The following is a 27456-nucleotide window of genomic DNA, read 5'->3' as shown; positions in this document are numbered from 1 at the left end:
TAACTCAATGATTACGACGACACTGAAAAATATATCAGAACCTTCCCTTACTCTCCCACCTCTGCAAAGCACGTCCAGTTTTCTCTTTCGTTCCCTTTTACTGGGTCCATTTTCAGCAATCCTCTTTTCTTCCTGAAGCTGCCTGTATGCACCTCCCAAATGTATGTACCCCTTGAGCCCCCCCCCCGCCCCGGCACAAGCTGCAGGCACATATTTGCTATCAATATGTGGGCTGCAGAGCGATGGGGAGATGGACTAAAAGGGCTCCTTCTTGTGATGAAATTTCTCTTCCACTGGTGCATCATTTGTTTCAATGTCAGCCATTGAAGAACATACAATCCTTCGGGCCTCATTTTATCTTTGCTCTTTTGACCGGTTACAAAGATCTTTTATTATTTATTTAGCATCCTCTGTCTGTGTGGCACTTTCCAAAGATTGTGTCTAATGGGTCCGATGTTTCTATCTGTTGAAGCAGACCAGTTCTCGATTCCACAGATAAGTCCTGGCACTCCTAGGAAATTCTGTTGGTTGGGGCTAAACCCCAATAGGATTGGGCTCCAACAAAGCTCCGCCCCTCATTACAGCACCACCTTGTTTAGGTGGCAAGACCCGGAAGCTGAGAAGGGAACTGGAGTGTGGCATATACAGTTATAGAGTTCATTCTGGAATTCTGATCCAGGTCTGGAAAGGTTTCAGCATCCTGAAATGGAAGATGAGAAAAATTAAAAACAAATATCCTTTTTTAATACCCTCCACCAGGGGCCCCCAGATGTCGTTGGACTACAACTCCCATCATCCTCAGCCATAATGGCCAACTTCTGAAGAATGGAAGTTGCTCAAAAAGATGGCTGTTGATGACTGAAATTGACTTTTTAAAATATGGGTATTTCTTTTATAGGAATCAATAACAAATGATTGTTATTGGTTCCTGACTTCCTTCAACAATCAGGTTAGCAGGAAATTTCCGCATCTGGAACATTTCCCCCAATGTATTGCTATGAGAGAGAGGAGAGCTGCTCTTGTGGTAGCAGACATGACTTGTCCCTTTAGCTAAACAGGGTCCACCCTGGTTGCATATGAAAGGGAGATTAGAAGTGTGAGTACTGTAAGATACTGGGGATGGAGCCACTCTGGAAAGAGCAGAAGGTTCCAAGTTCCCTCGCTGGCTTCTCCAAGATAGGGCTGAGAGAGATTCCTGCCTGCAACTTGAAGAAGCTACTGCTAGTCTGTGAAGACAATACTGCCCTAGATAGACCAATGGTCTGATTCAGTATATGGCAGCTTCCTATGTTCCTATGATAAAATTTGCATTTGATCATGCAAATGTGGCTTTCCCAACATTTTACATTTCCAAATGTGACTTTTTCAAATCACAAGGTGAACTTTTGGCAAAAAGAATAAAGTTCCTGATGGCTGTGGGTGGATGGACAGACCTTGCCTTGTGAGCTGAAAGAGCAGGGAGTGAGGCTTAGGAAGGGGATCCTTTTGAAGCGAGGCGGCTGAACAGCTGGTGCTGCATTATATCCAGGATGCATTAACAAAGGATGCTTTGTTTCCATCCCACTGTCCAAACTCTCCTATCAGGCTTCTGTCAGGCAACCATGTCTCTGCCTAGCTAGTACCTATATTGTAAAACAAAGAGTTCTCTGACCTTAGTCCCCAGAAGTTGTTGGACTACAACTCCCATCACCGCAGCCACAATTGCATTGGATGATGGGAGCTGTAGTCCAACAACATCTGAAGTCCCAAGGCTGGCAATTCCTGCCAAGCTACAGTGTGTCTGAAGAGGCAAAAAGTCACATCATGCTGAGCTAAATGTGAAGCAGATCAGGCTGTTTTCTCCACTCTTGGCATGTTTTCTTTCACCCCTAGCAATATCCCTCTTTCTTCACTCTGTTTCCTTCATGGCAGCCCAACACTTTAAGAACACAACAGAACCACACAACGAATTCACTTGCATTTAAACCACCCCACCCAGCACTGACACAAAGCCACCATCCCGACAGGCTGGAAACGAGATCTCTCTTCAAATACATTCAAATTGTATATCAGGGTATTCCTCCCAAGGGGAAATTTCAGAGAATGCTCTCCGATTGTTCCTCCATATCTCCCCCGCATGAGGTCACAGTTTAATAGTTCCATGGATCTTCCAGAATAGGCAGTGATAGAAGGGTTTGCTAACATCTGCTTGGAGGTGCACCTAGGTAATTTTGGAGCCTGGACCTAAAGGCCTTTGGAGCCCCTGCCCCCCCCACCTCGCTGCAAGTTAAGCATCATGTTTTAACACCTAGGTTCTCGAGGGTACAAACCACACCATCCAGAACAGACTAAAGAGGATTTGGGGGCTCCCAGGGGTGTGTGAGGCCCTGGACTTCAGCCCCAAGTCTGGGGTAAGAGCGTGCTTCTGCATCCGACGTTCGAGTTTAAACTTCCCTTCTTCTCTAAGGAAAGGAACACTAACATTCAGCAGACCGATAGTCTAAATAAAAAGTTGGCTTGCCTTTTGGAAATGAAAGGGCAACAGAAGCTGTAAACTTGCGAAGAAATTTCTGGGGCAAGAAACTCTGGAAAATACCCCCCCCCCCTTTCCTTTCTTTGGAATTGTACAACTCCAGCATTCTCCGGAAGAACAAAAACAGCGTTCAGGCTTAGTCCTCCTCCTCCTCCTCCTCCGCAGGGGTGTAGCTAGCAGAGAGGGGGCCCGTGTTCACCCCTCTCCCAAGCAATTCCTCGGAGTGAGGGAGAGAGATAATAAAGAACATTGGGAGAGGTGGATCTGGGGGGGCATCCCCACAAGCTTCTGGAAGATGGGGACATGATATCAGGCTGTCCTTTGGGCATGGCAAGCAGGGTGACTGCCCCGGGCCCTGCTCTTTTAACCCCCATTAGAATTAACTGGAAGGGGGCCACACACGGACTGATTTGCCCCAGGCCCCGCACCCCGCCTAAGGGCATCTCTAAGGACAGCCCTGCTTGAGATAGTCAATACTGGGGCAGGCAAGTGGGAAAACAGTGTTTAAGGGAAATCAGCAAACAAAATATAGAATATAAAAGGGGTGGGGAATTCAAATATAATATAAAAAATTCGCTGGGGCGAATAAAACCCTTTCAAGCTGGTTTTGATTATGGGATCCTCACGCTTCGAACGAGAGACTTGTTGCAGTAGAGGCTGAAGATAAAAATCAACCAAGACAGGAAGCCAGATCATACGCAATTTACCACCAGGCATGCTGAAGGCCTCCTGAAATAGGAAAGATCTAAGTATACTGCCTACAAAAAGAGCATTGGGGAGGGGGTTGTGCATCTCCTGAGGTGGGGAGTCCCACAGCCTGGGGGCTGTAGTGGAGAAAGTCCTGCTGCCAACCATACCTCAGAAAGTGCTGGGTGCCTAGCAGGCCCTCTCCAAGTGATGATAAAAATATATCTGCCACCACCCCCATGTTAGAAGGGGTGTGTGTGTGTGTGTACTTTTTAGATACTAAGTCAAAACCGCTTTATTCTCCAGAACTTTTTGGATATCGGCAAAGACATGGTTTCATTCTATTGCTCTTATTAGTTCTGTTAACTGCATTGTATATCTTAGATCTCTCGTTTCGACTGCTGGGTTTTAAAAGGATTTCTTGCACGTTGTTTTATTTTGGACTTGGAGACCTTGCAGTAGAAAGTAGAAAGAGTACAAAAGCTTTGCTCAATTATAACACACACCTACTGCATACTTTCTTCTAATGGTTACCGAAGGAAATACGAAGCCCACCAAACATTTAGGAAAATAGCTAAGTCAGCAGTTCTCCAAGATGTTGAAGGACTACAACTCCCAACATCCCCAGCCACAATGGCCAAAGTCCAATAGAACACCACTGTGCAAGGTCCTCTCACCTGGCATTCATCCATCTCTCCATCTGGAGTCTCATCATAAATGGGGTCTGGAGGTCTATCCTTCCCCGGCGTTGTAGAGACAATAGCTGTGGCATATAATATTAGATGTGTTATTCCATTGCATTGACAAAAGTTCCCATATTTTGTTGTAACTGAGCCTTGTTTACAACATAATTCTTCCACAGCTTATCCCTGACTCCACTTCTCTCCATTTCCTCTGTTGTCTGCCTTGTGTCCATCAGTTTATTTGTTTAGCCAAACCAAAGATATTTGACTAAAAGAGAAATTCTGAATTCTGAAGAATTCTGAAGAATTTGACAGATTGTATCAGCATGCCACCTACTTTGAGGGCAGAAATGAAAAAAGCTACTTTCCTTGTAACAGAGCCTGGTATCAGTGAATAACAAATTTACTTAGAACCTCAAAAATCTCCCAGAATAAGCCACAAGCAATGAACAAATAAAGACGTCATGTAAACTCTTGTAGAAATTACAACAGAAAAATAAATGGATCAGATCTTCCACTTCCCCAGACCCACACGGACACAGACATTCTGCAATAGGAATACTAGTCATATATATGGCCAGTCAACACTGTGGGTGGTAAAACATTGTCAGTTGTAGATTGTGTGCCCCTTGGGGCAGGGACCTGTTCTCATTAGTTGTGAAGCACCATGTATGCGAATGGCGACAGAGAGACAGACAGCCTCTCAGGATAAAGAAAAGTAGACAGACAGACAAATTTGGCAACCCTCAGCTTTTCCTGACAAGCTAGAGATGAAGACAATTTCCTACCTCTGTTGCTCAATGTTTTTTTACACAGCCAAATCGCAAAACTTGCAACCAGGATTAGGACCAGCACAACAATGAAACACACCATCCAGAGGGCATTTCCGCCTGAAAGGAGCAAGAAATGTCTCCTCAGAGTTAGTGGTCCCTCAGCCCCAAAAGCATCAGAATTAAAAACAGGCAAATGTGCAAATAGATTTATTTATCTTAAGCTTTTCTTACTCAGGACTTGGGTTAAGTTGGCACAGATTTTGATTTGTAGAGTATATATAACAGTCCTTCCTATGTGTTCTGCTCTGACTGTTCAACCACCTTCCTTCAGTGGTCCCTTGACCACAAGCAGATGCTGCCCTCCAGGTACTGTAGTTATGGACATTTCTCCACCCCCATGTCTACACATATATCTACAGAAAAGACACTTTTTAATATCCTTCTATATTATTATTTCTATAAGGACATCAGAGCATTTTATTTTTCCTGTGCTCTGTCTATATCCAGGGAATTCTGATGACTGATGGATAAATAGATAGATGATTTTAATACAACAATAACTGAAAATAAAGCTAAGTTTCTTGTGGCAGCTCTTAGAACAAGGCCAGAAAGACTGGAAGAGGCCAGACTGTATTATGTTTACTTCAACTTTATATTGTATGCATTTTGTAAAATTCACTTACTATTTGATTGGATTCATGATCTTAATTTCCTGGGGGGTGGGGTTGTTCTTGGGTTTGATGTTCAATTCAAATATTCTTGTTTTGCAGTTAGTGGACCAAAGTAAACTCAGTTTGGCATTTCAATATTCATTACCTATAAAGCCCTGAATGGCTTAAAGTAAAGTAAAGTGTGCCATCGAGTCAGTGTCGATGCCTGGCACCCACAGAGCCCTGTAGAATACAGGAGGGGTTTCCCATTGCTTCCTCCCACGCAGTGTGAGATGATGCCTTTCAGCATCTTCCTATATCACTGCTGCCCTATATAGGTGTCTCCCCAGAGTCTGGGAAACATACCAGCAGGGATTCGAACCAGCAACCTCTGGCTTGCTAATAAATTCATTCCTCCACTGCACCATTAGGTGGCTCCTGAATGGCTTGGGTCCAGGGTGAGAGAGAGCCCCTTCTCTGTCATGAATCCTGTCACCTATTAAGATCATCCGGGAAGGTCCAGTTATGGTTACTGTTGGCTCATTTGGTGGTGACTCAAAACTGGGCCTTCTCTGTGGCTGCCCCAGGGCTCTGAAATACACTCCCTGTCAAAATAAGAGCACCTCAATCTCTGGCTGCTTTCTAAAAGATTTTCAGGACACACCTGCCTTCTCAGGCTTTTAGTCAAAATTAATTCTTAATGACATTTATCCTGTAAACTTATTGTATTTATTTATTTAACATATTTTTATACCTCCCAAAACTTAAATCTCTGGGCGGTTTACAACAAAATAAAAACAGAAAAAGTAAAACATTAGTTAAAACAAAAAGTTTACAAAATTACAACAATTTAAAAAATTTTAAACAATATTTTAAAACAGCATTTTTTAAAATTCTGTTTTCCTTTTGTTGCATTTTAAATTATGCACACTACCTAGGGATACACACATTCCAGGTAGTATATACATATGATAAATAAATACATAATTTATAGCAGACTGCTGAGAGGAGCTGCGCTGGGATTAGAAATGGATCATACCAGCCTGGATGTCAATAATGACATTGCACTCGCCATAGCAAGAAGATGGGGACTGTAGCATGGTAGTGGAGCTCCTGCTTTGTGTGCCGAGGGTTCCAGGTTCAATCCTTGGCAGCGTCTCCAGGCAGGCCTGGGAAGACCCTGGGAAGGCTGCTGCCAGTCAGTGCGAATATTACTGAGCTAGATGGGCCAATGCTCAGACTCAGCAGGAGACAGCTTCCTGCCTTGGAAGGAGCAGCATTTCTAAGGAGCAGAAATGCGTCTTCTGCACAATTCAGCCAGGCTTTCAAAACTGAATGCGTGACTTTCGAAATGTGTATTCAAAACTTGATTTTCAGGGACCCATTGTAAGGCTGATTCTCACCACTATAACAACGTCTGTTAAGGGATATATGAAGTATCACTAGCGCCAGCAGGGGAGGCAATACATGGCTTGTCTTCAATGAATTAAATACATTGCTTTCCTTGTATTGTATAAATTGTATGGTATTTGATTGTATTTGATTTTACCTTGGATGCATTCAATAAATTGCTTACCTCCAACCAATTGCTTCCTTTCGTCTGAGCAGATGCTGTGCAAGTTGAACGAGACATTCTTCCAATCAGCAGGATTGCTGACCCGGCATGTGATGGTGGAGTCTGAGGAGCTGGCTTGCCAGAACAAGTGGAGATCCCTACCATGACTGGAGATCTGGTACCGGACTGAACCATCTTCTGAATCCTGGAGGGTGTTCCCGCTTTCCCAGGTAATATTAAATTCCCCCTTCCTGGGCAGCTGACACTGCAGGGTCACGTTACATCCATCTGAAGCCCTGGATATGAGTTGGGGGGAAATATGTGGTTCTGGCACTGGTTCTGTTGAATGCAAAGGAAAAACTCCTGATGTCTGTGCCCCACGGCTGCCACTAACTGTGCAGGGAAAATGGTGCCGATCCTCACGCCGTGTCCAACATGGACATACAGTATTCCAATACAAGGGGAAATGGTGGAATCAGAATAATTACTTACCAAAGACAGTGAGGCTGAATGAGTCCACTTGAATCTCTTCGGTATGAAACGTTACACGAAGCCCATACACTCCACTGTCCTCCCTCTCCACGTGGCTGATCTTTAGAGTGGTGTCATTGGTTATTTCTATCCGTTGCCCAAAGCTATCACGGAGGACAGACCACTTCCATTTCCCTTCAGCAAATCTAACAATCTGAAATTGGGTCTTGTTCTGAAAAGTCCATTCAAATTCCTCGACAGTTGAACCTGTTACATTAACAGAAAACACAACAGATCCTCCCAGGACCCTGTTCATTTGCTGAGGAGGGTTCTTTGCTTGATGGCTTCCAGTCCCTATTTTGATTTTAAATGAAGGGAGGAGAGAAAGAAGAAGAAATGTTTTCCAAGTTGAAGGACAAATTCTCATACTTCTTATTCTATCTATCTATCTATCTATCTATTCATTCATTCATTTGATTTCTATACCACCCTTCCAAAAATGGCTCAGGGCGGTTCACACAGAGAAATAACAAATAAATAAGATAAACAAAATGGATCGCTGTCCCCAAAGGGCTCACATTCTAAAAAGAAACGTATGATAGACACCAGCAACAGTCACTGGAGGGGTGCTGTGCTGGGGGTGGATAGGGCCAGTTACTCTCCCCCTGCTCAATAAAGAGAATCACCACGTTAAAAGGTGCCTCTTTGCCAAGTTAGCATCAGGTTTTGTGTTGAAGTTAGCATCAGGTTTTGTGTTGAAATTTTCTCCCTATGTCAAAGGCGAAGGCTATCCGGTTTGTGTTAAGATGCATCTTTCAACATTTAGTTCCATCTTTCCTTGTTCCCTGGAAGAAGGCTGGAATAACTAGTGCATGTTCCCTCATCCATTCTGGATCCAGGGAGGAACAATACTGCCATGAGGATGCTGGCATTCTCTAGTTCATGCTTCTTGTGGGCCTTAGGCGTTCTCAGAAAGAGGCGAGGAGCTTCAGGCAACGGGGGTTTGGGATTCTCCCCAGGAGTCAGCAACTGGCTTGTGGGTATTGCTTTGTGGAGGCCTGTACTATATTGCTTGACAGCATTGTGTTAATTATTCTTAAACGATCCAGCCGAGATTTAGGTAACTCGTTCCACACATCTTGTGGGGCTTTAGACCTGTGACTTGAGACCTGTCGCTTTAGACCTGTGTGGGGACAGTAGCCCCCTGCAGGGGTGCAGATCTCCCCCTAAGCATTTGAGGAGTCATTTTACTGAACTCCCCCTGCCAGACCTAATAACCTAGTAAAAGTTTCTTTCCTCCCCCTCCAACAAATACGGGAGGACTCTTCAAGCTCTCCCGTGACCTGCTCTCCTGACCTCTTATTTTATTTATTATTTATTTATCAAATTTGTACACCGCCCCAAACTTTTATCTCTGGGCGGTTTACAATAACATAAAACCAGTTAAACCATTCTTGCCCTTTTGCCACACAGCAAAGCATTACTGGAATTCAAGGGAGTTTCTAAAGCCATTCGTGGAATGGCCAGAACATTTCTCTATTCATAGGGACAGAAATGGCCAAAGGTCCCAGTGGAAGGTTCTTTTAGTTTGTTCCAAAAAACCTATCAGGTGGATGTGGGTATGTCATTGGGCCAGGCTTCTACAGCTCCCTCTGTTCAGGATACTTCAGTGCCATTAACCTTCCCATTCAGGAATCTCCATTGACTTCCTGGACTATGAGTAAGCATCCTGCCATTCAAAGGCATGGCAAGTAGCCATTATTTACTTTGTAACAACATAGAAAAGAGATTAACAGTGGGAACTTGTGAAATGTGGGAGGTACGTGAAAGAAGCAGGGGTAAAAAAGACCCGTGGTGTTGGGTGGGTGGGTGAGGTTGGGGAGATAGCTATAAGATGAGATCTGAGAGTTGGATAACAGAGATGGAAATCCAGAGAGACCTATAATGACGCAGAGAGAAAGAGGAGCAATCGAGAAATCACAGGCTGTAGTAAGAACTTTGGACAGAAAGATAAAGGTAAAGATAATTTTAATTTATCTTATCAATATATTTCCCTACCTTTCTCAATAGCCCCAAGGCAGCTAAGATAAAAATTTAAAATCACAATTAAAACTGAAACACGAGGATAATTTGCTTCTACTATCTCTGGGCTACTGGCATGTGGAGAGGAAAAAGAACATCTGTAGTGATGCTGAAAGAGAAGAGAGCAGGAGCTGGAGAGCGCAGAGAGAGAAGGAGGCTAACAGGAAACAGCTTAAATATAGGACAGTGATAGAAATACTTGCTTCCCTGCATTTAATGTAGTGATGCAAACCTTTTGAATTTGTAGCCATATTAAAGTGGCCATCAGAGTGATGAGTTTATTATTATTGTAGTTGTTATTGTTATTAAGATTATTTATATGACCATATGATAGATTTAGTTTTAGTAAATCTCTATTGTGTGAGATATAGATAGATAGATATAGATATAGATATAGATATCGATATCGATATATATGAGAGAGAGAGAGAGAGAGAGAGAGAGAGAGAGAGAGAGAGAGAGAGAGAGTGTATTGGCTTTGATGACTTTGTTAGCAATAGTGTACTGGAAGGGTGGGATATAAATATTTAAATAAATAAATAGTAAACAATATATTTATCATTATTAATACTAGAATACTCTATCTCTAATATATTTATTAGGTATTATATATTTATGTAGAATATATTACAAAAGTTCTCAAGGCAATTTACATAGGAAAAGGAATTTAGAAACTGGTTGCCTGTCCCAAAGGGGCTCATAATCTAAAGGAAAAGACCCAAAGGAGACACCAGGAGCAGCTTCTGGGAAGGATGCTGGGCAAGGCTGGGCTGGGCTGGGCTGGGCTGGGCTGCTGAATGGGAACCGTTGCCCCCCCCACCCCACCCCCAACTATATACAGAAGGGTCACCACTCTAAAAACTGTCTATTATCCCAGTTAGCAGGGAGGGATTTCCAAACTGTGTGCCACAAGAAGGTTCCCTGCCCCAAAGGGGCTCACAGTCTAAAAAGAAACCCACCAGCAACAGCCACCAGGAAGGATGCTATGCTGGGCTGAATGGGGACAGTTGCTCTCTCCCTGCTAAATAGAAGAGAGCCGCCATTTTGAAAAGGTACCCCTTGGCCCAGTGAGCATGGACCGCTTCATGAAGCTGACTTTTGCCTGAGGGAGAAGACTCACGTTTTCTATTCATGTAGCACCTGTCCACATGGCTTTTCAAAAAGGTTCCCGAAGCAGTTTACCTCACAAGAGGAATGACAAAATGGTTCCCTGCCCTAAAGACTGAAATCCCAGGGAGATTCCAGCAACAACCACTGGGGAGATGCTGTGCTGAATGGGGTCCGTTGCTCCCCCCCTACTAAACAGAAGAGAGGCAATACCTGAAAAGGTGCCTCTTTGCTTTTATAGCAGTTGTTCCCCTCGGGCTTGTTACTCAGTCTGCTTGTGTTGCGGCTTATCTATATCATCTAAGTAAAGAGATACGCTGTATACTGGCATGATGCCATGGCAACCTCTGCATCAGCAGCTCCACTGACCTTAAAAATAAGGCACCTCCCCACCACAGTCTCTTTTATGTATTGCTGCAGATTAAATACTGGGATGGGGCCATGTCTTGGCTTGGCAGGAAGTCCCCTTCTTCTCTCTTTTTAAATACACCTTTATGACCTTTTGCAAGAAAGTTCCATTTTCATGACAACCGCATTTTCCCTGATGCCCCAAGTCTTTAACACGCTTCAGATGACTTACCAAGGAAGCTGCTGATTAATGTTCCCAGTAGAAGAGGGAGCTCAAGGTTTCTGCTGGTGCACTTCATGGTCAAAACCATCTGTGTTCTGCAGTGTGCAGAATCCTTCATATACATGCACATGCACATGCACACACCTTTGCTGATGGTTCGCTTACAGCAGATCAGAGTCAGAGCTGTGTTAAATAACCATGAGCATCTTGGAACATCTGCAGGTTCAAACTGCAAATGACTCTTGCTCAGAAAGGAAGGTGGGTGTATTGGCTGCATGTAGTGAAGTCACTGGAGGTTAGTTGTTTTTTGCGGGGTGGGTGGTACCTAGACCCACCCATCTCTTATTCTACCAGTGCAGCCGCAACCCTCCCTTTCTTCCTGTTCATCATTCCACTTCCTCCAGAAGCTGCAGCCTTTCATCTCTTTGAAGTGAGATCCTACAGATGCACAGGTTGATCCTAGTTTTGAAAACAAGAAAGCCTGTCATGCAGAACAGGGTGAAAACTTGCCCTCCACTGCCCCAGAAGATAGGACTAGGTCTAATGGGCTTCAGTTGCGTTGGGCAAAACTTCTTAACTGTATGTTCTCATTACTTAGGGGTTGGGGTGGGCTCTGCCTCACTGGAAGTCTTCAATTAGAGGCCAGCTTTGGGGGTGCACTGGTTCTGGGTTTCCAGCATCAAGCAGGGTGTTGGGTTAGAAAGTCAGGGATTCTCAATGCTGGGCCCTCAAATGTTATTGGACTTTAACTCCCATAATTCCCAACCAAAGACCACTGGGGCTGAGGATTATGGAAGTCCAATAACATCTGGGGACCCAGCATTGAGGATCCCTGGGCTAGATGACACTCAAGACCCCCTTCAACTCTTAAGAGGAGTGTCAGAGCTCACGCTCTCGGAATGTATGAAAGGACTTCCCTTATAACTTAAAAGTATATAGGAGGAGAACGGGGGCTACTCGGTAATGTGAAAAAAGCTCTCTCCACATGCTTAAGACATTGAGGTCATTCATACAAGCAAACCCTTGTTCTACCTGGGTTTGGGAGCTGTGTATGCTCCCAGTTTTTTGAAGCAAAGTAGGAGGAAAACCTGGGTAGCTTTCCCTCCTACCTTGCTTTCATGCAATCACTTCTACCCAGGTTTCCCTCTTACTTTGCTTTCTGAAAATTGGGAGTGCACACTGCCCCCAAACCTGGGCAGAACAGTTTTTGATTGTATGAATGACCTCAATAAATAATAACTTCCAAGTCTTGCTCTGGCAGATATAATGGGCAGCAATGTCATATCTCATGTGGCAACCAAGGAACCATAGCAAAATAGTCTCTTTTTGCCTTCATGGCAGAAGATGCAGCATGGAATTACATAGGAACCTAGGAAGCTGCCTTCTACTGAGTCAGACCCTTGGTCCATCTAGCTCACTATTCTCTGCACAGGCTGGCAGTGGTTTCTCCAGGGCTGCAGGCAGGAGTCTCTCTCAGCCCTATCTTGGAGATGCTACCGGGGAGGGAACTTGGAACCTTTTGCATGCAAGCATTCTTCTACTGAGCTACGGCCCCATCCAATTCCAATCCAACCCAGTTTATTGTATGTGACGATTAGCCTTTACAAAGCATTTTTAAAATACATATTCCAAAACAAAAAATAAAATAAGCTAACATATTCTCAGGTTTTTTTAAAAAAAAAACTCCTCTACAATTTACAGCAATATTTCCCAAAAATGCAATCATCATAGACTTTTGCAAACAACACAGTTTGATATGTATGTAATATATGGGTCGGCATCAGTCGACCACCAACAAATTTTCTCCTTAGCACTTTTATCACAAACAGAATACAAGAAGATTAGTCCTAAACATCTCTCTCTAGGTCCCTGATAAAGCGCACAAGACAATACATAATGCTCTTAAAGAGAATCTCTTCCAGTGCTCACATGTAGGCTCCCACTCCAGTGCAAATCGGGGTGGCCCCTGTTTAGCAAATTAGACAATTCATGCTTGCTACCACAAGACCAGCTCTCAGGGTGCACACCTTCTCAGAGATACTGAGGCCTTGTTCTCATTACTGACAGCTCCCAGGTGGCCTCCAAGCTCTGTGTGTATTCCCGAGAAACAGTTGCCTTTTGGCAAAGCACAAGGAAATGGGGGGAGTGTCCGTCTGAGATCTGGGTGGGGTGATGGTGGCCAGCCCACATCATGTATCCAGCACTGTATCGAGGCTGGAGGAAGAACACGTCCTGTCCTATCCAGACCACAGGTAGCTCACAATAACTTCCCCCTTCCTCCTACCTTGCCTGTTTTTCGGGAGCATTCATGGGGCTTGGACCCTGGCTGGACGCTTCTCCCTCCCAGCTTTCGGTAATGAGAAGAAGCCCTTAACCGGAGACTGGGTTGTACAGGAGTCTGGGAAGGTTCGTGTATCCTCGGCCACCTCTTACTGTATCTTCAGTCATCCTCTTTTAGAATAGCTGTTGCCCTTGATCGCGGGGTTATGCTTTAGGCGTAGGGTGTTATTCCAGTAAAGACAATTCATATAATTAAAAAAATAAAGAGGGTTTATTTTTCTGCTAAGAAAACACAAGCGATGGACTCATGTCTCTGGGCAGTTTACAACAAAAACAGAAAAGTTAAAACATTAGCTAAAACAGATAAATGACAACAACAAAAAATTAAAGCATTGGTTAAAATAAATGACAACAAACAGTCAAAACACTGCAACAATTTAAAACCTTAACATATTTTAAAACAAAGTTACAAATATTAAAACGGTGTTTAATTAAAAGCCTGGGTGAACAAATGTGTCTTTAAAGATTTTTTAAAAATTGTCAGAGGTGGGGAGGCTCTTATTTCAGCAGGGAGCACATTCCAAAGCATCGGGGCAGCAACGGCAAAAGCCCGTCCCTGAGTAGCCACCGGACAGGCCGGTGGCAACTGCAGACAGACCTCTCCTGATTATCTCAATAGGCGGTGGGGTTCATGACGAAGAAAACGTCACGCTCGCATCTTTTAGCTCACATCTCCTCCAGAATGGAGGGGGGGGAGTTCACATATCGGCCAGATTTACCCCAAAGTCCCTTCGAGCTATTGAGGAAGCACGTCACACACAGTTCGGGGTTTACACTACACATTAAGAGTGCAGCCCAATTTATATCTCTCACATTACTCCTTTGCTGATGGAGTTGCACTAGCTGCCAATAGGTTTCCGGGCAAAATACAAAGTGCTAGTTATAACTTATAAAGCCCTAAACAGCTTAGGCCCTGGGTATTTAAGAGAGCATCTTCTTCGCTATGAGCCCCACCACCCATTGAGGTCATCTGAGGAGGTCCGTCTCCAGTTACCGCCAACTTGTCTGATGGCTACACAGAGACGGGCCTTCTTGGTTGCCTCCCCGAGATTGTGGGATGCGCTCCCTACTAAGATACGATCCTCCCCATTTCTGGCAATTTTTTAAAAAAAGTCTGAAAACCCATCTTTTCAACCAAGCTTTCTCAGCCTTTTAAAAGTTGTTGGTTTTAATTTTGTGATTGATTTTAAATTGTTGAATTGTTTTAACTTTTTATATGTGTTTTAATCATGTTAACCACCCAGAGACGAAAGTTTGGGCGGTATATAAATGTGATAAATAAATAAAATAATAAAAATAAATATCCAGGGGTTTTGGTTTTTTTAAAGCCACTTTTTGCATTGTTTTTTGGGGGGCAACTTCAAACTCAACAGTAAAGCCTTACAGTAAACGCACGGTAAAGCCTGCTGTGTGGAAATAGCCCTGGGACCTTTACACACAGCAGGCTTTACTGCAAGTTTATAAGGAGGCTTTACTGTGAACCCACAGTTGTCCCCAAAAACCAACCAAAATAGTGGAGTTTTTTTAACCCTGATATAAGTTGGGCTACACTCTAACGTGCAGTGAAAAACCCGAATTGTCTGTGAACTGCTCCCCAATAACGTGCAGGGACTTCTGGGTAAATCTGGCCGATATGTGAACACCCCCCCCCTCAATTCCGGAGGAGATGAGAGTTAAAGGGCTTTAAAAGCCCCGTGTGAAAAACTTCCTGGCAATGGTTGCCATGCTTACCTCACTCAACTGCAGACCAAGCAACATCTAAACCATGTAAACAATGGTTAACCAGTGAATTCTACACACTCGCTTCCCAAACTGACACCATGCAGGAGCAGCCACTTCAGGCAGCAAATGATTGGGATGCAAGGAGGCTGATGTGCTCTGAGCCACTCTTTGGGTCTGGCCTGACTCTTGCAAGAGAGAGGCAATGTACATGCACTGGGAAGTGTATTGATTGCAGCTTCCCAGACTGTGAGCCAGGTCTCACGATCAGTGAGACCCTGTTCGTAAGAGTGAGGGGGGAGAGCAGGCTAAGCCCACTCTCCCTGCTCATGATCAGAGCAGGAGCTCTGGACAGCCGGATTGGCCGCCCACATGATTGCCGGCTCTGTGACGGGGCCGGCGAGGGCTGGGGAGCTCGGGGGCTGCACGGCCCCCAGAAGCTCCAGTATGCCCTGCGCAAGCACGCAGGGCATACTGGGGAGACCCCCGGATCCAGGAGGCGGCTTTTCGCCTCCCCTCCGGGGGTCTACTTGTGAGTAGCCGCAGTGCGGAGCTGCACCACGGCTACTCACGATTGGGAAGCCCGGGTTTATGGAGTGCTCGCTCCACAAACCCGGGCTTAGGGGAGGACTACAAAAGCGGGCTAGCTGCTTGTAAGCCACCGGGCTTGCCTGCGAGCCCAGTGGTTTACACGAGCAGCAAAAATCAGGCTAGGAGAGCCTAGCCTGATTTTTGCTACTCGTGAGAATAGCCCCTGTGTATGTTTCATATGCATCTGTGCTTCCACCCAGGTGCTTTCCAGATTAAACCCTACCACAGTGTCACTACAGATCTGCAAAGTGTGCTTCCTTCCGTACTGCCTGTGTTCCGACATCACGGTCCCTGAGCTGACAGCAAGGTGCCGTTTGCACTTCCAATGGCTTATTTCGGATTTTTTCTTTGCGTCATAGTGCTACAACGTTGCATGTGCGTCGCAAAAAAATAGCTGTATTTTCCTGTTGTAGGAGTTTGAGATTCTAGGGATCGTTTTCGATACAATCCTGCTGAGTTCAAGCATTTTACCCCTGTTGCAGCGTGTAATCTGGCAAGTGCACTTGTCAGGCGGAACGTCAGTCAACTGGTTGACTGATGCTAGAGACCACTGCCAGTCAGAGTAAACAATCTTTCTTCTTCAGAATCTGCTGCTGGCTACAGCAAAGTGGCCACACCACTTTGTTCCATCCAACACCATCTAAAAATGTTCTTTTTTTTCCATTGTGGTGGAGTGGTTAGAGTGCTGGACTAGGACTGGGGAGACCTGGGTTCAAATCCCCACTCAGCTATGATACTTGCTGGGTGACTCTGGCCCAGAGCCTAACCTACTTCACAGGGTTGTTGTGAGGAGAAACTTGACTATGTATGTCTGGGCTCCTTGGAGGAAGAGCAGAATATAAATGTAAAACAAAACAAAACAAAACAGCTGGTGGACCACTGTGTGAAACAGGGTGCTGGACTAGATAGGCTTGAGCCTGGTCCATCAAGGCTCTTCTTGGGTTCTTAGTCATGATTGCTAAGAATGAAGCTTCCATGTGCAGCAGCAGTCTACCTCTCAATACAAGATCTTGGGACCAACGGAGCTTTTCTGCCCTGCTTGCTGATGGTTGGCCACTGTGGAAACCAGGATGCTGGGTGAGAGGGACGTTTGTTCTGATCCAGCAGGACTCTTCTTAGACCTCTACACCTTCAGTCTATCCTCTGCTTGTGAGCAACAGCACAATGCTGCCAGCAATCAGACATTGGCTACTCGAATGACGTTCACCTGCAACAAGCAAGAAACCTTTGTTGTGACCTCTTGCAACAAAGAAGCGCAAGAAGGTTTATTCAACCAAGTACAGCCCTGAGGCGATTTTCATATATGAGCACTTTATTCGCAAAGGCTGAAAAACCTAGGTAGGGGGAGTAATCATCTGTGAGACAGGAGCTGGGTGGGACGACTTTTCCTTCTACCTTGTTAAAATGCTGGATAAACATGTTCGGTAGGATAAGAACATAAGTACAGCCCTGCTGGCCTTAGCCCAAGAAGGCCCATCTAGTCCAGCATCCTGTTCCTCACAGTGGCCCACCAGATGCTTCTGAGAAGCCCACAGGCAAGAGCTGAGGGCATGCTCTCTCTCCTGCTGTTGCTTCCCTGCCACTGGTATTGAGAGGCATCTTGCCTCTGAGGCTGGAGGTGGCCTATAGCCCTCAGACTAGTAGCCATTGATAGACCTGTCCTCCATGAATTTGTCCAAGCCCCTTTTAAAGCCGCCCAACCTGGTGGCCATAAGCACATCCCATGACAAGGATGTCCTACCCAGATCCTCTCTCACAGACAACCAATCCCCTCCTCTTCCTACCTAGGGTTTGCTAACAGATGACCAAACCTCAGGAATGCACACAGCTTCCAAAGCTGGGTACGACATTTGTCCTGCTCCATTATCGGCCCTGTGAACAGCCTCAGAAGTGCCCCAGCCACGTGACTTATGGGCTAGTCGATTATCAGCTTGCAAGTTGTATCCAGTGGCAAAAAGATTGCTTACTATTTTATTCCTATCACTCCTTCTGGTGCCAAAGCCATTTACAACAGTGAAAACAGAAAGGTGTCCAAGTATGAAATTCTCCAGGAGGGATAATGAGATTGGGAAATCTGTCAGGCTTGGCACAAATAATTTCCATGGACTTTTTCCTTTCTATGTTCCTTTCCCAACAACAGTGATACCTCAGACTCTGTAAAACAATTTTGCATATGTATGTACTTCTATATTTTTGATACCTTGAAATACAATTCACATTCTTGAGTTCAAAGCAAAAACCACTGCTGTAGGAAACTGTTCAGCCTAAATAGCTATATTACCTAAAGACTATTTCGTTGAAATGCCTGATATAAGAGACTTTTTAATCTAAAGAGACTTTTTAATTTAATCTAGAAGGCGAGACCCTTCTAACAGATTTCCACTGTCATTGTTCTCAACAGTTTTTTTTAACATCCACTAATCAGATTAATAATCCCAAAACCACATTATGCCCAGCAGGAAAAGGTGCATGCCTTCATCTCCTGATTGGGGCTTCTCAGAGGCATCTGATGGGCCACAGGATGACGGACTAGAAAAGCCTTGGGCCTGATCCTGCAGGGCTATTCTTATCTTCTTATGTAGGGTGCAGATGAGAGCTTTAATTTAAAAGGAACCCATTTTATTTGAAAATACTGTACTGCCTCTGGGTAATTTAGGAGTTTCCTGCCATGCATATCTGGATTGTCCTTTGGACTAGAAACTCTTGGCTTCAGCAAGAACATAAGAACAGCCCTGCTGGATCAGGCCCAAGAACGCCCATCTAGTCCAGCATCCTGTTTCACACAGTGGCCCACCAGATGCTGCTGGGAGCCTACAGGCAGGAGTTGAGGGCATGTCCTCTCTCCTGCTGTTACTCCCCTGCAACTGGTACTCAGAGGCATCCTGCCTTTGAGGCTGGAGGTGGCCTATAGCCCTCCGACCAGTAGCCATTGATAGACCTCTCCTCCATGAAGTTATCCAAACCCCTCTTCAAGCCATCCAGGTTGTTGGCTGTCACCACATCTTGTGGCAGAGAATTCCACAAGTTGATTATACGTTGTGTGAAAAAGTACCTCCATTTGCTGGCCCTAAATTTCCTAGCAATCAGTTTCATGGGATGAGCCCTGGTTCTAGTGTTATGTGAGAGGGAGAAGAATTTGGGACTCCTTCAGAGCTCTGACCTGTGGTCAGGCATTATTAGCTTGCTATCATGCCTAAAAACACTTTCGCTTTTGTGCTATTGTGGTTTGGGGAAAAGCACAAGGAAGGGTGTCACCTCCATTTGGGCAGATGCTGAGCAAGTTGAAGGAGACCTTCTTCTGATCAACAGGGTTGCTGACTAGGCAGGTGAAGTTGGAGTCTGAAGGGCTGGGATGCCAGAACAAGTAGAGATTGCTACCATTCTCAGAGAGCTGAGACCGGTCTGACACATCTTCGAGGCCCCTGAGTGGATTCCCTCTCCTCCAGGAGACATTAAACCTCCCCTTTCCAAATGCCTGACACTGCAGGGTCACGTTGCATCTGTCTGCATCACGGGAGATTAGATGGTGGGATATCCGTACATCTTGCACTAGTTCTATCAAAAACAAAGGGGGAAAACAATGAACGTTGTGTCCCTGGGCTGTCAGTAGCAGGAAAAGTCGTGGCAGTTTGATTCCATGTTCCGTTTGAGCAAATCATACAACAATTGTTTACCATAGATCTCGAGGCTGAAAGTGTGGTCTTCGACCTCTGCGGTATCCAGTCTCACGCGGGCTGTATACACGCCATGGTCCTCCATTGCCAGGTCCAAGATCCTCAGCGTGGTCTCATTGGCCATTTCCAGTCGCTTCCCAAACTGGTCACTGAGCTTAGTCTGCTTCAGGTTTCCATCTCTGAACATAGCAATTCGGAACGTACGGTTCTTCTTGGTTTCAAATGCCCATTCTATTTCAGCCACTGTTTTGGCTGAAGATATACCTACATGAAGTAAGACTGATCCTCCTAGGATCCCAGCCACTTCCTGGTGGGCAAGCTTCTCCGCTGAACTACCCCCAGTGCCTGTTATATTTTTAAAAAATAAGGGAGGGGTGACATAAACAGAAGGAGAAAAAAGATATATGCTTACTTTCCATCCATGACAAGTCTGAAAATGCCAGGAAATTAAGGATGCATGGCTCTGAATGCATGGCTTCTCCCTGGAAGCTTGTAGATACGATGACTGCTTTTCCCGCTCCAGGTTCATAACTTTAATAATTTTAAGAACTTGTTTTAATAACTATTTTATTATGTTGTTTTTATTGTCATGTATTTTAATCTGTGACTTCAATATTTTAAATTTTGTACACCACCTAGAGATGTACATATCAAACGGTACAGAAATATGATAAATAATCAAACAAATAAATTTTGAATAGGACTCACTCCATTGTATTTCAACTCCGCCACCTGTCTCTGAGCTTTACTTCAATTTCCCACTCATTAACTTTAACAACAGGAAGCATCTGGCTAGGCTTGGCAAATCTGCAAACAGGTGGCTTAAACAATCTGGAAAGGTCAAAATCTTCATTTTTATTTGAACTGAATTTTATTCAAGCAAGTCGCATCACGAGGGAGTGGGTGTTCAATCCTTCCTACCTGTACAGTTTTCCTGATCCAAACGACCACATTCCAGGTTACTATTTCCCCATGGGGCAATTCCTGCTGCATTCTAAGCTCCTGTTAGCCACAGTGGGCGAGGTGGGGAGTACAGCTGTTATTAAATAAAACCCCAAAGCTCAGGAGATGCAGTTAGATCTTCCATGTAGCATGCAGTTTGGTCCTCAATGAGAAGGAAAAGACATTGTGGATGTGCAGTCAGGGAACTCCATCAAGAGAGGCCACAGGAAAAGAGGACAAAGGAAAAGAAAATGGAACGGAGAGCAGTGAGAATAGAGGGACTAAAACATGTTGGCAAAGAGGGTGCTAAGGGATGCAGAGCGAAAGGGCGTCACCTGGATCACAGAGAGATCTATAAGATGAGAAGAGAGAGATGCAGACAGACCTAGAAAAGAAGAGGGGGTAGCTGTGAGATGGGGGGGGGGCTAAGATCTGTGGGGTGGAGAAAAGAATAAAGGGGGTGCAGGATGGGCGTGCAGAGGGGCCCGTGGTGGTGCTAAAGAGTGCTATGATGTGCACAGAGAAAGAGGGAGGACATATTTTGTCTAGTCTGACAGTTCTCTTCCTGGAGAGGAGGAAAATGTATGGGGAAATCCTTACTCCCCAAGGGCTATCTTGGTCCCCAGAGGGGCAAATAGGGCTGGGAATTTTTCTTTCTTTCTTGTAAAGATAGCTTGACCATTGAAGTTTTTCCCTTTACTAACAAATAGTCAAGGCCTGATAACACACCATAGCCAGGAAGCAAGATCAGCAAGCGCTGTGATTGCTTTGAATGCGAGAAGGAAAGAAATAAAGAAAGCACCTGATTTAGTCATGATGGTGTCATGGGGTGGGGGGGCGTTAGAACAGGAACCATGTAACATTGAAACAGAAAGTACTGCAGGATGCTTAAAGGGATTTTAAAAAACCATACAAAGTGCTGTGGGCAGCCACCGTTTGCATTAAATGTCCAGCTGATTTCAGAAAATCAGTGTCTCACAACATTAAAGAGCAGCAGTATAGAAAGACAGAGGGATTCAGAGAGATGCTTAATGATGCGGAGAAAGGGGGGAAAGCATTATCATAACGCAGAGAGAAAAGTGGGTTAGGATATGATAGAAATTATAATGAAAGAGAGGAGAAATTATAAGGTTCTTCTGGCAGGATTGATCCCCGCTTTCTCCTTGAGGAGAAATAGCCGTCTATCCCACCGCTTTGCCTACCACGTACGGAGAGTCCACCTCGCTGTGCTACCACAACACACACAGATCTCCCTGGCAATTACCAGTTTAATCGCTGCCACACAGGAGACTTTTGTGCTCTTAGCTGAGCCTGCTATAACGGCTTTTCAAACCTCTGTTATCAGAAACAAACCTTGGCAGAGTGATAAGGCCGATAGGCGTGGGTGGAGTAAACAGAAGCTACATTTTTTCTTTGAAAGATCAACAAGTAATTTTTACTTTGCAATTCGTTCAGTTTTAAATCAAAAGTTGCTTCGCAAGTTCAGTATTTTTAAAAAGCACTAACCAAAAGAGCATAAACAAAATGTGGCCAAAAATGCATCCACTAACCTAACTCAACTGGTCCCTAACACAGAGCCCCTAACACCATTTTTTCAGCAACTGGCTTGTTTTGCAAGTCTCCTATCCTGGTCACAGTACAGGCCTGGGGTTCAATCCAGCCTTCTTGTTTTGTGATTTCAGCTCTTGCTGCAGCCACAGCACTGATTCTCTCAGCCTGTGTTAGCAATTATTCCGCTTTGACTGGACTCAGTTCCTTCAGCTCTCCAACATTTACTTCTTCAACTCTGATCCTCCAACTGTGTCTTCAGAGAGATTCTTGAACCTTGGACCCTGACTTTTTTTTCTACTTCAGAGACTTTGCAAGCATTTTATACTCAGTATTTGCAAAAATGAAGAGGTTTGTGCCTTGTTCCTTCACACTCCTTTATAAGAGCAAACTGTCCTAAAAACCAAGTTTTTTTTTAAAGTTAACATCCAAATTCTGTCTTTCCTTATGCCCTCTTTGATCTTCAAAAATGCTATGGTATGCTTTCTTAAAAGGAACATGGATCTAGCTATTTAATTCAAAATGCTGTTACCCACATTTGAGAAAGGTTTATTTACATCTGCCTCTAAATAAGTAAATGTCCAGCTATAAAAGGCAGGGGGAGGTCGGTTACCATACATCAGCTTTGCTACATCCATTGGGGCAGTATAAATAAAATTTCACATCTGGAGCTCTTGGCAGTGGTCTGAAACACTGCATAATCTCTGCCTCTCTGCAATCTCACAAACTGCTTTTGAAAAATATAAAAATGCAGAGGAGATTTGCCAGAGGGTATGTGGATGGAGTGCCACCCCTGTGCAAAAGGCTGAAGACCCCCTGCCCATGGCCATGGAGAGTAGTTATGCAGATATAAAGACCAAAAGACTTTTTAAAAAATGCAACCGAGATCACATCTCTGTTGACTTGAACAGAGCTGGAACAGAGAACAGAGAAAGTGCAACAAAGAACTCTGTCAACAGAGACAGGCAGGCTTCTGGAGGCAAACATAATCCGATGTTAACGGACGCAAAATTACGGACACAAAATTCTCCCGAGGCAACTTCCCAGCCACTGTGAATGCATCATTTTTATAACTTCGAGCCAGACATTTTCTCTCCCTTCTTCCTTCCTCAGTCGGAGAGAGAGAGCCTGAGAACATTCCGCGTGCAATTCCAGCTCCAGACTGCTTTTGGCTAAGAAGCAGAATAATTCACTAGTGAGAGCGCACAGACCACATATAGAGAGCCATCCAGCATCCCATCCCAATCATTTATGTCTTCTCTTGCATTCACTAGTCATTCTCTATGATTTATTTCATTCACTTCTGCTTCCGTTACATCTTACCTGTGCAGAGTCCTCCATTAGCAGCAAAATGACAGCACCCAATGTGGGGGCTATGCCTCCACCTCTCTCCATCTCAAAAGACGCATTTCTGTTTTCCTCTTGGCGACCAGCAGCCCAACGTGCTTAATGCAGGCAACACTGACTTACCAAAGACAGAGGCGGCGAAGGCTCCGAATACAAGAGGGATCAGGAGGTGGCGGCTCCTGGCGGAGTTCATCACAGCCATCTCTTGTTGGCAGTCTGGGCTGTAAAAGAGGAAGAGGAACTCGAGACCCTGCCGGCTGGCTGCTCTGCCTCTCTTTGTGAAGTGGATTGCTGGAGCCTTCTGAGACAGCAGGCTTTTCTGCAAGTTCGAATTTGCCCCCAAAACCTGGCACAAAAGGTGATTTTTCCAAAACTCTGGACACAGATTGGGCAGAGCGCCAATGTGCAATGAAAACCCCGAATCGTGGGTGGAGCATTCCAGCTTGTAGGGACTTCAACTTCGATCTGATGATATGTGAATGCACACCTGCCCTTCCACATTCAAATGACTGTCTGGGGGGGAACTCTCCTGGAGGTTTTACACACATGGCGTTTACCTCGTATGCCCTCTGGAATGAAGGCTGCAAGTCCACATATTATTATTATTATTATTAAAACTTTTATACCGCCCTTCCAAAAGGCTCAGGGCGGTTTACATTAAAACACCTTAAAATCAGTTAATAATTAAAATAAAAATTATAAAACATAACAATAATTAACAATTAAAAACATCATAAAACTACAATTAAACAATCAAACAATTTAAAAACAAATTTTTAAAAAGCTGAGAAAGCCTGGCTGAAGAGATGTGTTTTCAGGTGTTTTCTGAAAATTGCAAGAGATGGGGAGGATCGTATCTCAGCAGGGAGTGCATTCCACAATCTCGGGGCAGCAGCTGAAAAGGCCCGTCTCTGTGTAGCCACCGAACGAGTTGGTGGCAACTGGAGACGGACCTCCTCAAGTGACCTCAGTGGCCGGTGGGGCTCATAGCGAAGAAGACGCTCTCTTAGATACCCGGGGCCTAAGCCGTTTAGGGCTTTATAAGTAATAACTAGCACTTTGTATTTTGCCCGGAAACCTACTGGCAGCCAGTGTAACTCCATCAACAAAGGAGTAATGTGGTCTCTCCGAGATGACCCAGAGACCAACCTGGCTGCCGCATTCTGGACCAACTGAAGTTTCCGGACTACGTACAAAGGAAGCCCCACGTAGAGCGCATTACAGAAGTCCAGTCTGGAGGTTACCAACAAATGTACCACTGTTTTGAGGTCACTGATCTCGAGAAACGGGCGCAGCTGGCGTATCAGCCGAAGCTGATAGAAGGCACTCCTGGCCACCGCCTCAGCCTGAGAAACCAAGGAGAGACGTTGATCCAGAAGTACTCCCAGACTGCGAACCTGTTCCTTTTGGGGAAGTGTGACCCCGTCTAGAACAGGCAGATCAAAATCGTCTCTAGAGTTCTGACCCCGCACAATAAGTACCTCCGTCTTATCTGGATTCAGCTTCAGTTTATTCTCCCTCATCCAGCCCATTACTGCTTCCAGGCAGGCATTTAGGGAGGATATGCCAACTCCTGAAGAAGTTGACATGGAGAAGTAGATCTGGGTGTCATCAGCATACTGGTAACACCCAGCTCCAAATCCCCTGATGATCTCTCCCAGCGGTTTCATGTAGATGTTAAAAAGCATTGGAGAGAGTATGGAGCCTTGAGGAACACCATACCTAAGCTCAGATTTTGAAGAGCAACAATCTCCAATCGACACCATCTGGAATCTGTCCGAGAGGTAGGAGCGGAACCACTGAAAAACAATGCCTCCCACCCCCAACCCCCTCAGACGTTCCAGAAGGATACTATGGTCGATAGTATCGAAAGCCGCCGAGAGATCCAAGAGGACCAACAGAGTCACACTTCCTCTGTCCATTGCCAATTGGAGATCATCCATCAGGCCGACCAAGGCAGTCTCCACCCCATAGCCCGCCCGAAAACCAGTTTGAAATGGGTCTAGATAATCAGTTTCCTCCAAGACTGCCTGGAGCTGAGAGGCCACCACCCTCTCAATTACCTTGCCCAACCATGGGAGATTGGAAACCGGCCTATAATTGCTCAACTCTGAGGGATCTAATGCAGGCTTCTTTAGAAGAGGTCTAATAATTGCCTCCTTGAGACAAGGAGGCATCCTGCCCTCCCTCAGAGAAGCATTTATGATTTCTACCAGGCCGCCTACAACAGCCTCCCTGCTAGATAGAACAAGCCATGTTGGACAAGGGTCAAGAGGACAAGTGGTAGGCCTCACCGCTCCAAGCAGCTTGTCCACATCCTCAGGAGTCACAAACTGAAATTGATCCAGCCGAATCGTATAAGAGGGGTTGTCGGACACCTCCAGTTCAGACATCAGATTAATTGTGGAGTCTCCATCTAGGTCGGCCCGAATCCGAGAGATTTTGTCTGCGAAAAATTCATTAAACACACCACAGCGGGTAACTGATGCTTCCAAATTCTGGTTCAAGGGAGAAGGAGCAGATACTAGTCCCCTGACAACCCTGAACAACTCCACTGGACGTGAACCCGCAGAGGCAATACGGGCAGAAAAGAACCGCTTCTTTGCCGCACGTATCGCCTGAGCATAGATCTTTAAATGTGCTCTATGTCGTAATCTGTCGGATTCGAGTCGAGTTTTTCTCCACTTGCGCTCCAGTCGCCTACCTTGCCGCTTCAGCCCCCGTAGATCTTCCGTATACCAAGGGGCCAATTTTGAAGCAGGTCGGAGGGGACGCTTAGGAGCAATCGTGTCTACTGCCCTGGTAAGCAAGTTGTTCCAGTTTTCAACCAGGGCATCAACAGGATCACCTGCAGAGCCAACATTAAATCCCTCCAAGGATCCTTGGAATCCTACCGGATCCAGTAACCTCTTCGGGCGGACCATTCTAATAGGCCCCTCGCCCCTGCGGAGGTGGGAAGTGGTTGTAAGTCCAACCTTAACCAGATGGTGGTCCATCCATGACAACGGGGAGATCGAAGGAGTCCCCACCCACGGAGCACCACCCTGATCAGAATAAAAGACCAAATCAAGCGTGTGACCTGCAATATGCGTCGATCCAGAGACCGCTTGGGATAGGCCCATAGTCGTCATGGCCGCTATGAACTCCTGAGCTGCCCCGGACAAACTGGTCCCAAAATGAACATTGAAGTCCCCCAGCACCAAAAGTCTGGGAGACTCCAACGCAAGTTCCGCAACCAAGTCCGTGAGCTCAGTAAGGGATTCCGTTGGGCAGCGGGGCAATCGGTACACCAACAGAAGTCCCAATCTATCCCTGGTCCCCAAACTCAAGTACACACATTCGATATGGTCCGATACCCTAACAGGGACCCTGGTAAGGGAGATGTTATCCTTATAGACCACAGCCACTCCACCTCCCCGCCCACGTCCCCTCACCTGCTCCTCTACAGAATATCCTGGCGGGAGAAGCTGGGACCAAACTGGACCACTAGCCTCCCCCAGCCAAGTCTCAGTAATACACATCAGGTCGGCCCCTTCATCCATGATCAAATCATGGATGAGTTCTGATTTATTTTGGACCGACTTGGCATTGCAGAGAAGCAAGGTAAGGTTATGTGGGATGTTGGCAGTGCTCCCCGAGATCAAAGAGCTGGCAGGAGAGCCGGAAAGGGGGACAGCTATTAGATTTCTGACCACCCTTCCCCCGGAACAGCCTGCGGACCTGCCAGCGTTACTTCTTCTATTCCCCACCACCACAGGAATAGCAGCCCCACCTTCAACGAAGGCATTCCCTGGCTCCCCATCTCCAGACAAACCCACACACATTACAACTTCAGCCCAACCTCAGCACAACCTAAAACTGATTGAACAGAAGCCTGCCTCTATACAAATGGTTGGACAAAGTGTCCAGCCCTCGCCCTCGTTTCTCACCCGAAGTGGCTCCGCCAAAGGGGCGACCCCCTTTGGTGTCGCCCCTTCGGTGGCGACCCCGCTGGTGGCGGGCCCGCCGCTACTGGCAGTCTTCCTATATAGGCTGAGCAGTAAGCTCAGCAGGTGGAACCAGGAAAAAAACTGCCCACTCACCCTTACAACCCCAGTCCTGCAAAGCCTCTCCACAAGCAGTCCTGGGAGAAGCAGATGGCAACCCAGGAGGGCAGAAGAGAAGAGGCAAACACCCCAGTCCCTCACCCTGGGGGAGATGGAAT

General features: G+C 45.6%; 1 protein-coding gene and 1 long non-coding RNA gene across 15 annotated transcripts in view; one reads left to right on the top strand and one right to left on the bottom strand.

The window, feature by feature from the left end:
* The window catches only part of LOC128337167 (uncharacterized), a 67949-nt gene extending 47836 nt beyond the window's left edge, over nucleotides 1-20113 (top strand). The window contains exons 3-4 of one of the 2 annotated variants that reach the window (XR_008312206.1): nucleotides 6914-7090; nucleotides 17530-20113. This is a non-coding gene — a long non-coding RNA (uncharacterized LOC128337167). Of the gene's footprint in view, nucleotides 1-6913; nucleotides 7091-9401; nucleotides 10392-17529 lie in introns of those variants that run through there. The other variant, XR_008312207.1, reaches the window with a different exon arrangement.
* LOC128337155 (CD48 antigen-like) lies at nucleotides 349-27456 on the bottom strand. Of its 13 annotated transcripts, none has more exons than XM_053277828.1 (10): nucleotides 23376-23736; nucleotides 19416-19760; nucleotides 18997-19296; nucleotides 13376-16948; nucleotides 11101-11550; nucleotides 7353-7685; nucleotides 6882-7199; nucleotides 4671-4772; nucleotides 3877-3962; nucleotides 349-700 (listed from the first exon to the last, which is right to left on the bottom strand). In XM_053277828.1, the coding sequence occupies exons 5-10, from the start codon at nucleotides 11366-11368 to the stop codon at nucleotides 596-598; spliced, it is 1212 nt and encodes a 403-aa protein (XP_053133803.1). In that variant the 5' UTR covers nucleotides 11369-11550; nucleotides 13376-16948; nucleotides 18997-19296; nucleotides 19416-19760; nucleotides 23376-23736; the 3' UTR covers nucleotides 349-595. The 13 variants fall into 13 exon arrangements, with proteins under 13 accessions (XP_053133803.1, XP_053133801.1, XP_053133806.1 ...); XM_053277826.1 differs by lacking the exon at nucleotides 23376-23736 and adding an exon at nucleotides 23229-23366 and having other exon boundaries at nucleotides 19416-19946; XM_053277831.1 differs by lacking the exons at nucleotides 19416-19760; nucleotides 23376-23736 and adding exons at nucleotides 19828-19946; nucleotides 23229-23366.

Source organism: Hemicordylus capensis, chromosome 14 (assembly GCF_027244095.1).
Source record: "Hemicordylus capensis ecotype Gifberg chromosome 14, rHemCap1.1.pri, whole genome shotgun sequence".
Lineage (NCBI taxonomy): Eukaryota > Metazoa > Chordata > Lepidosauria > Squamata > Cordylidae > Hemicordylus > Hemicordylus capensis.
This window is presented reverse-complemented; position numbering and strand designations above follow the sequence as displayed.

Bases quoted from the DNA above. Each gene is read 5' to 3' on its own strand.
- LOC128337155 (XM_053277833.1), bottom strand. From the start codon at position 11,368: ATGCAGCCAATACACCCACCTTCCTTTCTGAGCAAGAGTCATTTGCAG. The intron at 7,686-11,100 runs GTAAGTCATCTG...AAATCAAAATAG, and splicing joins ATTAATCAGCAGCTTCCTTG to GGACTGGAAGCCATCAAGCA. The intron at 3,963-4,670 runs GTAGGAAATTGT...TATATGCCACAG, and splicing joins AAAAACATTGAGCAACAGAG to CTATTGTCTCTACAACGCCG.